At 41.9% G+C, this 13,535-nt stretch overlaps 1 protein-coding gene across 2 annotated transcripts in view; it reads right to left on the minus strand.

Annotated features, from left to right (window-relative positions):
- cacna1sa (calcium channel, voltage-dependent, L type, alpha 1S subunit, a) overlaps positions 1-10,196 on the minus strand; it is a 22,994-nt gene extending 12,798 nt beyond the window's left edge. For both annotated transcript variants that reach the window (XM_052124379.1, XM_052124378.1), the window contains exons 1-12: positions 9,709-10,196; positions 8,315-8,420; positions 5,711-5,850; positions 4,892-5,031; positions 2,925-3,077; positions 1,518-1,723; positions 1,313-1,416; positions 1,000-1,142; positions 822-903; positions 581-741; positions 193-418; positions 1-112 (exon numbers count right to left, since the gene is read on the minus strand). The exon at positions 1-112 is cut by the window's left edge and continues 96 nt beyond it. In XM_052124379.1, the coding sequence (XP_051980339.1) occupies positions 1-112; positions 193-418; positions 581-741; positions 822-903; positions 1,000-1,142; positions 1,313-1,416; positions 1,518-1,723; positions 2,925-3,077; positions 4,892-5,031; positions 5,711-5,850; positions 8,315-8,420; positions 9,709-9,896 (1,761 nt within the window). In that variant the 5' untranslated portion in view covers positions 9,897-10,196. The remainder of the gene's footprint in view (positions 113-192; positions 419-580; positions 742-821; positions 904-999; positions 1,143-1,312; positions 1,417-1,517; positions 1,724-2,924; positions 3,078-4,891; positions 5,032-5,710; positions 5,851-8,314; positions 8,421-9,708) is intronic.
- Positions 10,197-13,535: the final 3,339 nt, after the last annotated feature.

Raw genomic sequence — 13,535 nt, forward strand, 5'->3', positions numbered from 1 at the left:
GCCGAGCAGAGCGAAGATGACAATGAAGAGGAAGAGGAGAAGCAGCAGGGATGCGATGGAGCGCACCGAGTTTAAGAGGGATGCCACGAGATTACTGAGGGTCGTCCAGTGCCTGAAACGCAAACACAATCCCACAGTTCTGATGCTCACAGACACGGGGCATGCGTTGTGGGTGCATCAGAAATCACATACCTTGTGACTTTGATGAGACGCAGCAGCCGAATACAGCGCAGAATGGAGATCCCCATGACGGACATGACATCCATGTTTACGAGAATGAGCTCCAGGATCCCAACAGACACCACGAAGCAGTCGAAACGGTTGAAGAGAGACATGAAGTACGACGGCAGTCCCATCGCATACATCTTCAGAAACATCTCCACCGCAAACAGAGACAACAGCGCCTTATTGGTGTTGTCTGCGTAAAGGCAAAATGATTATTGATCATTGTTGATGGTTTTAAAAGGTTTCTAGTGGGTCATTAGCTGGTGCACGCTGGTCCAAGATGGTTGACCAGCTTGACTGCCAGCTTCTAACTAATTTGCAAATATTCAAATGAAATCGTGTAGAAGAATAAAACCTTGGAAGTTGGTGAGGGATTCAGACTGTTGATGATGTTCTGTTGTGATGGCCAGAGTGTTGAAGAACACCAGGAAAATGACCAACCAGTAGAACAGCCTGGACTTCACCCAAACACGACACTTCCTTCTGAAAAAACGGTTCCAGCGCCGTGCATGCCGACTGGAAACCACAAACACGCAGGCATTTTAAAGGTGTGAAAATGCTACTGGAAATGAAGTCAATTATTCGGCTGTACTCACACGTAGTACATGAGTTTATTCAGTCCTTCAAGCTCGTAGAGACTCTCCGTCTGGGATCCGTCCTTCTGCAGCGGGAGCAGACCTGCGAAAGTGACCCAAACAGACATAATAATTGCCATGAAGTCAATAGTTCTCAGAAAACGATTTTTTTTCACTTAGTGCGTGTATATTTGAGCACCTTGCTCCTGGTCGTTGTCCATGACTTCTGCCTGTGTGATCCACTCCATGTACCCCTTCAGATCCTCATCAAACTGTTGACGCTCTCGTAATTCTTGATACTCGCCACTCCGAGAACTCTTCTCTCTCTCCTTAGTGAATTCACTGACCCCAGAAAGACAAATAGGAATTTGTAACATGATTTGATGCTAAATTGCTCAGTAAGAATTAAGACCAATATCAGACAATGATGTCTGATTGAGTTTGACAGATTGTAAAGCTGTGAACTGCAGTAGAGAGATCCTGAGATAAAGACCGCAGGTGTTCAGACTGACCCACACAGGACCCCCAGAACCAGATTCAGGATGAAGAATGAACCCAACAGAATCAAAGTCACAAAATACAACCAGGGCCATTCCATTCCGATTGCATCATTCACCTACAGCAAGACAAGAGTTGACCATCAGATTCTAATCAGGTACCGTCAGGGTAAAGGGTAGAGACAGGGGACAGGGTTAGGGGAAATTACAGGGTCCTGACCCAGTACAGAACATCCGTCCAGCCCTGAGTGGTGATGCACTGGTATACAGTGAGCATGGAGAAACCCAGATTATCAAAGTGAGTGATGCCGTTATTGGGCCCAGGCCAACCCCCACGACACTCCGTTCCGTTCAGTGTACAGCTACGACCGTTACCGGCCTGAGCGCACGGAGATGCCTTCTCATTTTCAACCGTAGCAATGACATCTGTGAATAGAGCATGAAACATTGCTGTTAATGAAAATGCAAAAGAATAGCACTTTTAGGCAAGTTAGCATCAGTTACATAACTGTCGTCATTGCAACATAAAGGCGGCTATAGATCCTTAAATAGATGCACCAATCACAATTCAGTATGCAAATAGATGTAAGACAGAATAATTCAGCTTAAATTCATATCAACATATTAACTGAGTGAATGAGAGTTTTTCAGACTAATCTTCATTTTTTGTTTTTGTTTAAAAAAACACGTTGATCTTAGGTCTAAGATTTTTTTCTCCCAGTTTATCACGCCCAACTCCCAATGCGCTCTGAGTCCTCGTGGTGGGGCAGTGACTCACCTCAATCCGGGTGGTGGAGGACGAATCTCAGTTGCTCCCACGTCTGAGACCGTCAATCCACGCATCTTATCATGTGACTTGTTGTGCTCGTTACCACGGAGACGTAGCGCGTGTGTAGGCTTCACGCTATTCTCCGCGACTTCCACGCACAACTCACCACACGCCCCACCGAGAGCGAGAACCACATTATAGCGACCACGAGGAGGTTACCCCATGTGACTCTACCCTCCCTAGCAACCGGGCCAATTTGGTTGCTAAGGAGACCTGACTGGAGTCACTCAGCACGCCCTGGATTCAAACTCACGACTCCAGCGGTGATAGTCAGCGCCAATACTCGCTGAGATACTCAGACCCCCCACACCTAAGACTTAAATGATAATTTAAGTAATATTAATGCAGTGGTCACTTTGCAAACATTGTAATTAAGCTGAATTGTGTACTTTTTGCACCACTAGGTTCACCAAACCGAATTGCAAAAATACAGTTTTTCCATCAGATTCCAGAAAACTCCCCCATCTTGCATTGGTTGTACAAACAAATAATCCCGACCCAAACTCACATTACATTGTGTCGGGTTAGACCGGCCGCACAAACAAATATCGCAGTGCTTTGAAAGAGCCACAGTATACACGTTAAATCAACCTACAAATGTCTTCTTTGTAGTTTACTATATTAAGCTTGGACACATTGAAGATATTACATACATCAGCTTTAAACACTCATATGAGTCAGTCAATTACATATGTAATCTAGACAAAGCGTGGCTACTTGTAAGACACTAAAATACATATATTGCTTTCATTTGTTTAATATTTGGTTGTTTTGCTTCTCAAAAGTGTTTTTCCCCACCTGTGCCAGTGTAGTAACATGTTTTATGCATTTTGCATTTAAAGAGCTCCAGACCAATGATAGCGTAGATGGTGACCATGAAGAAGACCAGCAGGGAGATGTGGAACAGGGGCAGCATGGACTTGAGAACGGAGCTCATCACTACTTGCAGGCCTGGAGGAGAAACTCTTTACACTTTAACACATACAGCACAAGAGCAACTGAGAGAGCTGAGCTAGTGGGAATTATGTGGAGTCCAATTCTGATTTCATTGAACAATTCTGGGGCCAGATTAATGTAACATTCATATTAAAACTACTTTTTTCTTATCATTTTTTGACTTAAGAAAATAAGCTGTCTTAAGGCAGAGTCTATAGGTTGAAGGTGTGTCTTAAGTCAAAATGTTAAGGTTGGGGTGTGTTTTAAGGTTGAGTCTGTAGGTTTGGGTTTGCATTAAGGTGGGGTCAGTTTGTTGGGGTGTGTTTTAAGGCGGAGTCTGTAGGTTTGGGTTTGAATTAAGGTGGGGTCGGTTTGTTGGGGTGTGTTTTAAGGCAGAGTCTGTAGGTTTGGGTTTGCATTAAGGTGGGGTCAGTTTGTTGGGGTGTGTTTTAAGGTGGGGTCAGTTTGTTGGGGTGTGTTTTAAGGCGGAGTCTGTAGGTTGGGATGTGTCTTAAGGCGGAGTCTGTAGGTTTGGGTTTGCATTAAGGTGGGGTCAGTTTGTTGGGGTGTGTTTTAAGGCGGAGTCTGTAGGTTTGGGTTTGCATTAAGGTGGGGTCTGTAGGTTGAGGTGTGTTTTAAGGCGGAGTCTGTAGGTTTGGGTTTGAATTAAGGTGGGGTCGGTTTGTTGGGGTTTGTCTTAAGGCAGAGTCTGTATGTTTGGGTTTGCATTAAGGTGGGGTCAGTTTCTTGGGGTGTGTTTTAAGGCGGAGTCTGTAGGTTTGGGTTTGCATTAAGTTGGAGCCTGTAGGTTGAGGTGTGTTTTAAGGCGGAGTCTGTAGGTTTGGGTTTGCATTAAGGTGGAGCCTGTAGGTTGAGGTGTGTTATAAAGTGGAGTTTGTAGGTTGGGGTGTATTTTAAGGTGGAGTCTGTAGGTTGGGGTGTGTTTTAAGGCGGAGTCTGTAGGTTGGGGTGTGATTTAAGGCGGAGTCTGTAGGTTGGAGTGTCTTTAAAGGAGACTTGTGTCTCTGCAGAACAAAAATGGGGTTTTCTCAATCAGTGGGCATTTTTAAATCAGAATGGGCTTTTTTCAATCGCTTTAGACTATTTGCCTACTACACTGAAATTGCCTACTTTCATTGGATAGTTGAGAAATGGCTATTCTGGTTTGGAAACGCCCACTGATTACTACATTGTGATTCCCTACTTTCATTGGATAGTTTAAAAATGCTCATCCCGGTTTGAAAATGCCCACAGATTGGGAAATACCAATTATTGTTCCGCAGAGATCTATACTACATTTTAAGGTGAAGTTTGTAGGTTAGGGTGTGTCTTAAGGTGGAGTCTGTAGGTTAGGGCTTGTCTTAAGGCGGAGTCTTTAGGTTAGGGTGTGTCTTAAGGTGGAGTCTTTAGGTTAGGGTGTGTCTTAAGGTGGAGTCTGTAGGTTGGGGTGTGTTTTAAGGTGGAGTCTGTAGGTTGGGGTGTGTTTTAAGGCGGAGTCTGTAGGTTAGGATCTGTCTTAAGGTGGAGTCTGTAGGTTGGTGTGTGTCTAAAGAAGAAGTTTGAAGGTGTGGGTGTGTTTTAAGGCGGAGTCTGTAGGTTAGGGTGTGTCTTAAGGCGGAGTCTGTAGGTTAGGGTGTGTCTTAAGATGGAGTCTGTAGGTTAGGGTGTGTCTTAAGATGGAGTCTTAATGTATCAGAATCTGTTTAGATCCGAACAACATGAAAATAATTTTATTCTAATTTACTAATATTATCTTTTTTTTAAAAAAGAAACCCGGTTCTTGATTCCCAGCCCTACTGTGAACAGATAACAGTAACGAGGTCACTTACTGGGGACTCCCGATACGAGTCGAAGGGGCCGCAAGACTCTGAATGCTCTGAGGGCTTTCATGTCAAAACCACCTTTTTGCTCCACTGGAGCCTCCACACCACTGATGTTATTGATGAAGTCCACCACAATAGTGAACAACCTGAGAGAAACCACACACAAATACACACACAGTGAATGTTTAACAAACTTACCACAGTACATAGCACATTGCAAGTACACACTGCATTCTCAGTGTTGTCAAACGGGTGCTATTGTGGATATTTGTCTACCAGCGGGTAGCCAAGGATGGGCCTAGACCCACCCAGAATATTAGAGATTATTCTTTGACTTCAAATATATATTTATAAAATAGTTTGAAAAATGTATACATTCTGATTTCTGAAAGTGTGTGAATGCACAGCTTCTCTGTTGTTAAGGAAATTTGGTATAAAAAGACTGGGGCGAAAACTTGGTCCAACCATTTTTATCGACGCCCACCAAAAGTTATTTCCTGGCTATGCCCTTGGTTCAAACTGCAGTCAGTTTTCTCTTTCAGGTTTACTACTATCATGGCAGAGCACAAGTTTGAAGAGGATCTTGCTGAGCGAGTAAGTTACAGTTAGTTAAACTGTTGACCTGTTTATAACAACTGCCTGAAAACCATCACATCTGATTTAATGGCACAAACATTTGAAAGAAAATCTGTTGCCCCCTTGAGGACTGTGTAGTCGATGCTTTGACCAAGCCTCCGTGTCTGCACACTTGCGTAGAGTGCATTTCTGAAATGATTCTGGGAGCTGTGTGTCTATGTGGAGTTGGTGTAGATGAGTGTATCTTACCCCATTGTTACAATGACAAAGTCTAATATATTCCAGCAGTTCCGTAAATACGCATCTGCATGAAAGAGAAATCCATACGCAACGATCTTCAGGAAACACTCCATTGTGAATATGATGAGAAATATATACTCAAGACTTTCCTGTGAACACACACACACACACACACACACACACACACACACACACACACACATATAGATGACTGAACCTGTCAGCACAATTCAGTATAACCAACAATCTCACTGGTATTTGTTGTCTACGTCGGGTTGTCTAGTACAGAACACAGTTTTGTTTTGACTTTTAAAAGTCTGTTTCAACATGCCTTGGGACATTTCTGGCAAATGTCAACAATGACACACTCTGAGTTCAGTGGGAACATGGAGAAGAGATACTAGTTCATGTCAACTTTCTCCGGTTTCAGATGAGGAATTTTGAAAACTACCATCACCGAGTGTGTAAATGACTGACGAGTTTAGAACCAAGATTACACTCACTGTTAGCAAGATGCAATTTGTATCTATTTGACATTTAGTTATAGACAGACAGACAGATAGACAGACAGACAGACAGACAGATAGACAGATAGTACAAAACTAATAAACTGATGTATCAGATTGCAAACCACCTTCAACTAACACCACGGTGATGAGAGAGCATTGTAACTGTAAGAGTGTGTGTTCTGAGCGTATAGTTTTAGTGTGGGGCTAATTATAAAACTACAGCAGAAGGCCATGAACTTGAAGCACCTGCTTCTTTCAATCACCTTTGTCAAGGGCACAACACACACATTCACTTTTAAGGGTTTAGTGTGATTAATATCAGACATTTTGCATCTGTTCCAGATCTCTGTAAAGTTGAAATGTGTGGCCCTCTAGCGACACCAAATGGAAATGCTAAATTCATGTTTTCAAAGGTGGAGTGTGTCTTAAAGCAGAGTCTATAGATAAGGGTGTGTCTTAAGGTGGAGTCTATAGATTAAGGTGTGTCTTAAGGCAGGGTTTATCAGGTTGGGGTGTGCCTTTAAGCTAAGGTGTGACTTAAGGAGCAGAGGTTAAGGTGTTTCTTAAGGTGGGGGTTTTTGGTTGTGGTGTGACTTAAGGCGGAGTCTACAGGTTAAGGTGTGTCTTAAGGCGGAGACTAAAGTTTAAGTTGTGACTTAAGGCGGAGTCTACAGGTTAAGGTGTGTCTTAAGGCGGAGACTAAAGGTTAAGGTGTGACTTAAGGCGGAGTCTACAGGTTAAGGTGTGTCTTAAGGTGGAGACTAAAGGTTAAGGTGTGACTTAAGGCGGAGTCTACAGGTTAAGTTGTGACTTAAGTCGGAGACTAAAGGTTAAGCTGTGACTTAAGGCGGAGTCTATAAGTTAAGGTGTGACTTAAGGCGGAGTCTACAGGTTAAGGTGTGACTTAAGGTGGAGACTAAAGGTTAAGCTGTGACTTAAGGCGGAGTCTATAAGTTAAGGTGTGACTTAAGGCGGAGACTAAAGGTTAAGGTGTGACTTAAGGCAGAGTCTACAGGTTGAGTTGTGACTTAAGGCGGAGTCTACAGGTTAAGGTGTGACTTAAGGCGGAGTCTATAAGTTCAGGTGTGACTTAAGGCGGAGACTAAAGGTTAAGGTGTGACTTAAGGCAGAGTCTATAGGTTAAGGTGTGACTTAAGGCGGAGTCTATAAGTTCATGTGTGACTTAAGGTGGAGTCTACAGGTTAAGGTGTGTCTTAAGGCGGAGACTAAAGGTTAAGGTGTGACTTAAGGCGGAGTCTACAGGTTAAGTTGTGACTTAAGTCGGAGACTAAAGGTTAAGCTGTGACTTAAGGCGGAGTCTACAGGTTAAGGTGTGACTTAAGGTGGAGACTAAAGGTTAAGCTGTGACTTAAGGCGGAGTCTATAAGTTAAGGTGTGACTTAAGGCGGAGACTAAAGGTTAAGGTGTGACTTAAGGCAGAGTCTACAGGTTGAGTTGTGACTTAAGGCGGAGTCTACAGGTTAAGGTGTGACTTAAGGCGGAGTCTATAAGTTCAGGTGTGACTTAAGGTGGAGACTAAAGGTTAAGGTGTGACTTAAGGCAGAGTCTATAGGTTAAGGTGTGACTTAAGGCGGAGTCTATAAGTTCATGTGTGACTTAAGGCGGAGTCTACAGGTTAAGGTGTGACTTAAGGCGGAGTCTACAGGTTAAGGTGTGACTTAAGGCGGAGTCTATAAGTTCAGGTGTGACTTAAGGCGGAGACTAAAGGTTAAGTTGTGACTTAAGGCGGAGTCTATAAGTTCAGGTGTGACTTAAGGCGGAGTCTACAGTTTAAGGTGTGACTTAAGGCAGAGTCTACAGGTAAAGGTGTGACTTAAGGCGGAGTCTATAAGTTCAGGTGTGACTTAAGGCGGAGTCTACAGGTTTTGTCTTAATGTGGAGTCTATAGTTTGGGGAGTGTCTTAAGGGGAAGCTTATGTGTGTGGGTGTGTCTTACAGATGAGTCTGTAGGTTTGAGTTTGTCTTTAAGCTGGGGTTTCTAATAAATTTAAGCTAAATGCTGAGCATTTCACAGCAGCATTCTGCATACCTTAAATCATATAAAAAGTTCCATTGTGTACATGTGTGTGTGAGAGAGACTTACTAGGTTGCTGTTGGTGTTATTTGTATCTTCTTCAGGCATTGGCATGAAAACGGCGAGAGCTACACAGTTTGCGAAGATGGTGAGGAGGATGATGATTTCAAATGGTCTAAGAGACACATTTAGGGAAAACAACTGCAATAATTTACTGATTTCAAAGGATAGTAGCTAGTTTCTTTCACATGATACTGTTTCAGTCACTCCTATGAGCCGTAACTGAAAGTACCTTATTTTTAAAGTCAGAAATACTGAATGTTCCTACAGTAAAACATTAGAAACAACTACATTTAAAATCTTTATTTCCCTGTGTGTGTGTGTGTGTGTGTGTGAGTGTGTGTGTGTGTGTGTGTGGTGGTGTGTATTTATCACTTTGTGGGACCAATGTCCCATAGGATAGTAAACCGAAATTTTAACCTTGTGGGGACATTTTGTCGGTCCCATGAGGAAACAGCTTAAATCATACTAAATGATGTTTTTGAAATGTAAAATGCAGAAAGTTTTCTGTGAGGGTTAGGTTTAGGGTAGGTTAGGTTTAGGATAGAATATAAGTTTGTGCAGTATAAAACCATTATGTCTATGGAAAGTCCCATAAAACATGGAAACACAACATGTGTGTGTGAGTGAGTGTGTGTGTGTGTGTGAGTGTGTGTGTGTGTGTGTGTGTGTGTGTGTGTGTGTGTGTGTGTGTGTGTGTGTGTGTGTGTGTGTAGAGACAGAAACTTAAGAAACTTTTGTAGTATTCTACATGAATGCATTCTCTCTGTGTTATCTCTGTGTGCTAGCATTCTCTGAGCTTAGCGTGTCTGTATTTAGTGAGTTAGGGGACAGAACAGCTGTTGTCTCAGAATATCAGAGTGCTGTTTTAACAGTGACATTTACAGTACAAACATTACATACACACACTCAAACTTAGGCTAGTTAGTGTCTAATTGGACAGTTACTTCATTCTGACACTGTTCGGAGTTAACAGAGTAACTGACAAGAGGGTTTTACTTTTATTTAATTTACATTTAGTCATTTAGCGGCTTCCAAATGAGGATTTTAACAAGTACACTTTAATAGGCATTCAATTCAATTTCCCAGCCCACTGATTGACAGACCCTCCCAGAAGAGGAAATAACAAAACAAAACAGAAATTATGTTTAATATGTCAATTGTTACTCAGAAATTAGGTTAACTGGAAACTAAGAAAATGGAGATTTGCTTTTTTATATCCTATATTTTATGACGTATAATATATTATAATTAAATAAAGGATGTCAAATGTATTATTATACACTTTAAATTGTGTCAAAAGTTTTGCTAAAAAGCTTATTAGTGTATCAAAGTTGATACTTAAAGAAAACTACACTAAAACATGACTTTAATAAATAAATGTCTGGAGCGTTAAAGGATACTTCCACTCTACGATGTTAATGCAGGCCTTACGGAAGGGGTTCTTCAGCGTGAGGAAGAGGAGGGAGCGCGCGGGCCGCGGGTTTCCGCCGGTGGCCTGGAGTTTCTTGAGTTTTTCTCTCTGTTTTCTCTTTAAAGTCTCCTCATCCATGATGAAGGAAGTTATAGGTGCCTCACCGCCCCCCTCCATGATCCCAAATAAGAAGCAAAACCGGAGGTGCAGGAATTCTGGAGATCGGGTTCTCAGATAAGTACCCCAGAAATCAGTAAGTTTTGTTCCGAACTTCCTGTGGCAGCTCTCGGGATGCAAAATTGAATCATGTCCCCACCATCAGCTTGCCTGTCTGTCTATACGTCCCTGAATCTATTTCTCTCTCTCTCTCTCTCTCTCTCTCTCTCTCTCTCTCGCTCTCGGTTTGGTTAGTACAGCAGCTGTCTGACTTAAAACATAAATATAGACAATGAGTGTCACTCAGTTAAAGTGTGTATGTGCATGTATTATGGGATAACAGAGAATGACACCTTCATGGTCACAGAGACAATAAGGGACAAAGAGGGAGGACGTAATGTGGTCATAGCATCCCATTGGCTTGTTCTGTTTGGAGACTGTGACATCATTGAGCTGCCAAAACCAGTAAGTTCACAGATGAGATCAAAGACATCGCTCTGTGATCTTTGCTTTGCAGCTGTTTATGAGCTCAATGAAAATTAAGACTCTTTATCAATTGGGTAAAGCAAACAGGTCATCATACACCGTCATAAAAGAAAATGCCCAACAACATCAACAAAATGAGTATTTATTGTTCGCTAAAGTACATGTTGTCATACAAACATTCAAGCATTGACGATTATTCAGTAACAGCTCTGACAGATTCAGGGAGTCATTTGTCAATAATTCAAGAGTTTGTGAGTCTTATTGAGCAATTCCTAAAAACCCCAGATCATATGAGTTAGTGTTTCATGAATCGTTCTACATGGTTGCAGCGCAATAGAAAGATGTCTAGTTATTTTATTAGTATAATTTGAGGTTTATTTGAATACAAGAAAGCTGTTAAAGCACAGTTCATGTAATCACAGAGAGTTCAAACAGCCTTGTTCCCCCTGTCATGTGCGTGTCCTCGGCGTCTCTAAATCCCAGCAGATTCCTCGGATGAGGATTCAGAGACCGAAACAGGAGACTCTCCTCCTCTTATCTTCTCTCCTCGCTCCGGGTTCTCCACGAGTCCCTGAAGATATTTTATATATCGAATGGCTGCCCGCAACGTTTCCACTTTACTCAAGCGTTTGTCCGTGGACCCGTTCGGCAGGTGGTCTCGGAGTTTGGCGTACCCCTGGTTCACACACTTCACGCGTTGGCGCTCCCTCTCGTTTCGCTTCTGTATGAAAGCGGGCTCAAACGTACAGTCGTACAAGCCAAAACTGCCGTGGAACGGCGGAAGGTACGACAACAGTGACGCCCCGCTGCTGTATGAGCTGTCGTAAACTCGCTGATCCATGTGAGTTGGGTACAAAAACAGAGGCAAGGAGCGACCGAGTGGTTCAGTGTGAAACTGAGAGTGTACATTATGCCCTTGGTAACCACTAGAGGCCACCATTCCACAATGCACACTGCTTCTACCAAGACGACAGTGAGCATCTGGGAGCGATGAGTCCATATTGACACACAAATCTGGGCTACAAGTGCACCAAAACAGAGTCCAAAACAGCCGCTATTGGTATTGCGTCGTAGACCACAGCCAAGCCAGGGGAAGTGTATCTAAAACTGCGTGTGTTCGGATGGATTAAAGCCTTTCCTGAGTTGAGGAAAGACCATCGTCTTCCTCATTTAAACCCCCGTCTCGATAATAGATCCTCAGAAAACTGTTTCCGATCCTCTTTGAAACCCTGTGAGAGATTTTGAGAAAGACAGACTCCGGTTTAGAACAACAGAGACTTCAAACACACTCTAGATTAACATAATAAGCATTTAGTCTGAGGTTCAAACGCACAAGATAAACCTGCGGACATCCCTTACAATTAACACAGATCAGCCATTGAATCGCCTACAGACTTTAAACCACATTTAATCCGGTCTAATGTCATAGGCAGCACTTTTGTCATCTACAAAGTCTTTCTTCTGTTGAAAAGTAGAATATTGCATATAATAGTTTTAATGTGATGTATCTGTGCTTGTCTGAGTATTGAAGCTTGAGGCATTAAATGAATCGGTCTCTCGATTGTCAGAGGAATTCCCCTCGTCTGGGAAGTGGTGTCAGATTGGTTGAAGACTCAATGAGTGTGTAAATGTCATTTAGTTACACTACTAGTCAAATGTTTGGACACACCAGCTCACTCTTTATTATTATTATTTTCAAAAGAAATAGGATAACAGTAAAGTGACACAAAAATAACACAAATGGGTTGCTAAAAGGTTGTCACAAAACAAATCTGTCAAGTGTGTCCAAATATGCATGAATTCCTCAGTCTAAACACTCAAATAGAAACAGTGTTGGTGATTTAGATGACTGTTTATTAACTATGTATAAACCTGATAACAAACAGGTTCAGTATAGTTCAATGTTTACTGTACAAATACCATTATAGCATTCATCTTAACAAGTCAAATAAAACAAGTTTTGCATGTGAAGACTGGATGCTGCTTACCTGAGAATGATCCACAGAGGAGCAGATGAAGATCTCTCTGTATCCACACACACACCTGAGATGTTACAGGTGAGCTCTCACACATTTACCTGCAGTCACCTCATAGCCCCGCCCCTCTGACGCCTGTGTGTGTTTATACTCTGACATGAGCATTTCAAAGGCAGGAGCTCCAGGAAGTCCTCAGAGATGGAGTTTGTTGTGTGTTGGAGTGTGAAATTACAGTAGGGTGCAGACAGATGTAAACAGCTGTTTACTGACCTTAAATGTTCAAACGCCAAAACATGCAGCGCACATAAACAAGAGTTTATCCTGTAGTTTAAATTCACAGTGACTCTCTCAGTTTACAGACAAAGATGAAACTGTATATAATATATACCTCATATAGAAATGTAAAGCACATGTCAGACAAGAGTATGAAATAAGTCATCTTCATAATCCAGAGGATCTGATCTATATCTTCATAATCCAGAGGATCTGATCTATACCTTCATAATCCAGAGGATCTGATCTATATCTTCATAATCCAGAGGATCTGATCTATATCTTCATAATCCAGAGGATGTGATCTATATCTTCATAATCCAGAGGATCTGATCTATATCTTCATAATCCAGAGGATCTGATCTATATCTTCATAATCCAGAGGATCTGATCTATATCTTCATAATCCAGAGGATCTGATCTATATCTTCATAATCCAGAGGATCTGATCTATATCTTCATAATCCAGAGGATCTGATCTATATCTTCATAATCCAGAGGATCTGATCTATATCTTCATAATCCAGAGGATCTGATCTATATCTTCATAATCCAGAGGATCTGATCTATATCTTCATAATCCAGAGGATCTGATCTATATCTTCATAATCCAGAGGATCTGATCTATACCTTCATAATCCAGAGGATCTGATCTATATCTTCATAATCCAGAGGATCTGATCTATATCTTCATAATCCAGAGGATCTGATCTATATCTTCATAATCCAGAGGATCTGATCTATATCTTCATAATCCAGAGGATCTGATCTATATCTTCATAATCCAGAGGATCTGATCTATATCTTCATAATCCAGAGGATCTGATCTATATCTTCATAATCCAGAGGATCTGATCTATATCTTCATAATCCAGAGGATCTGATCTATATCTTCATAATCCAGAGGATCTGATCTATATCTTCA

The sequence above is a fragment of the Xyrauchen texanus genome, chromosome 50 (assembly GCF_025860055.1).
Source record: "Xyrauchen texanus isolate HMW12.3.18 chromosome 50, RBS_HiC_50CHRs, whole genome shotgun sequence".
Lineage (NCBI taxonomy): Eukaryota > Metazoa > Chordata > Actinopteri > Cypriniformes > Catostomidae > Xyrauchen > Xyrauchen texanus.